This window comes from Sinocyclocheilus rhinocerous, unplaced genomic scaffold, assembly GCF_001515625.1.
Source record: "Sinocyclocheilus rhinocerous isolate Xijiao unplaced genomic scaffold, SAMN03320098_v1.1 scaffold365, whole genome shotgun sequence".
In the NCBI taxonomy this organism is placed as follows: Eukaryota; Metazoa; Chordata; class Actinopteri; order Cypriniformes; family Cyprinidae; genus Sinocyclocheilus; species Sinocyclocheilus rhinocerous.
In genome coordinates this window covers 680,488-680,856 of record NW_015659915.1, presented here as the reverse complement: position 1 = coordinate 680,856, position 369 = coordinate 680,488, and the positions used below count along the sequence as shown (strand labels likewise).

The 369-nt window shown below is 47.7% G+C and overlaps 1 protein-coding gene across 1 annotated transcript in view; it reads left to right on the top strand.

Moving 5' to 3' along the window:
* The window catches only part of LOC107724251 (dihydrolipoyllysine-residue succinyltransferase component of 2-oxoglutarate dehydrogenase complex, mitochondrial-like), a 40,724-nt gene that overhangs the window by 31,159 nt on the left and 9,196 nt on the right, over positions 1-369 (top strand). The window contains exon 11 of the mRNA XM_016533086.1: positions 137-267. Within this exon, the coding sequence (XP_016388572.1) occupies positions 137-267 (131 nt within the window). The remainder of the gene's footprint in view (positions 1-136; positions 268-369) is intronic.

The following is a 369-nucleotide window of genomic DNA, read 5'->3' as shown; positions in this document are numbered from 1 at the left end:
ATGTTACTTTGTAGAGTAATTTACAACAGCTTCGAACGCGGCTCAGCCAATCAGAATCAAGGACCGGAACTCTCCGCTTTATAATGTAATGCTTGGTTGCAGTTGTCTTACGTGTTTCTGTGTTCCTCCACGACAGCAACATCACAGAGATGAGGAAACAGTATAAAGATGCTTTCCTGAAGAAACATGGCATCAAACTGGGCTTCATGTCTGCGTTTGTGAAAGCGGCTGCCTACGCTTTGACAGACCAGCCTGCCGTTAACGCTGGTACGTTCACACACACACACACACTCTCTCACACACACACACTCTCACGCGCACTCTCTCACTCTCACACACACACACTCTCACACACACTCACACTCTCAC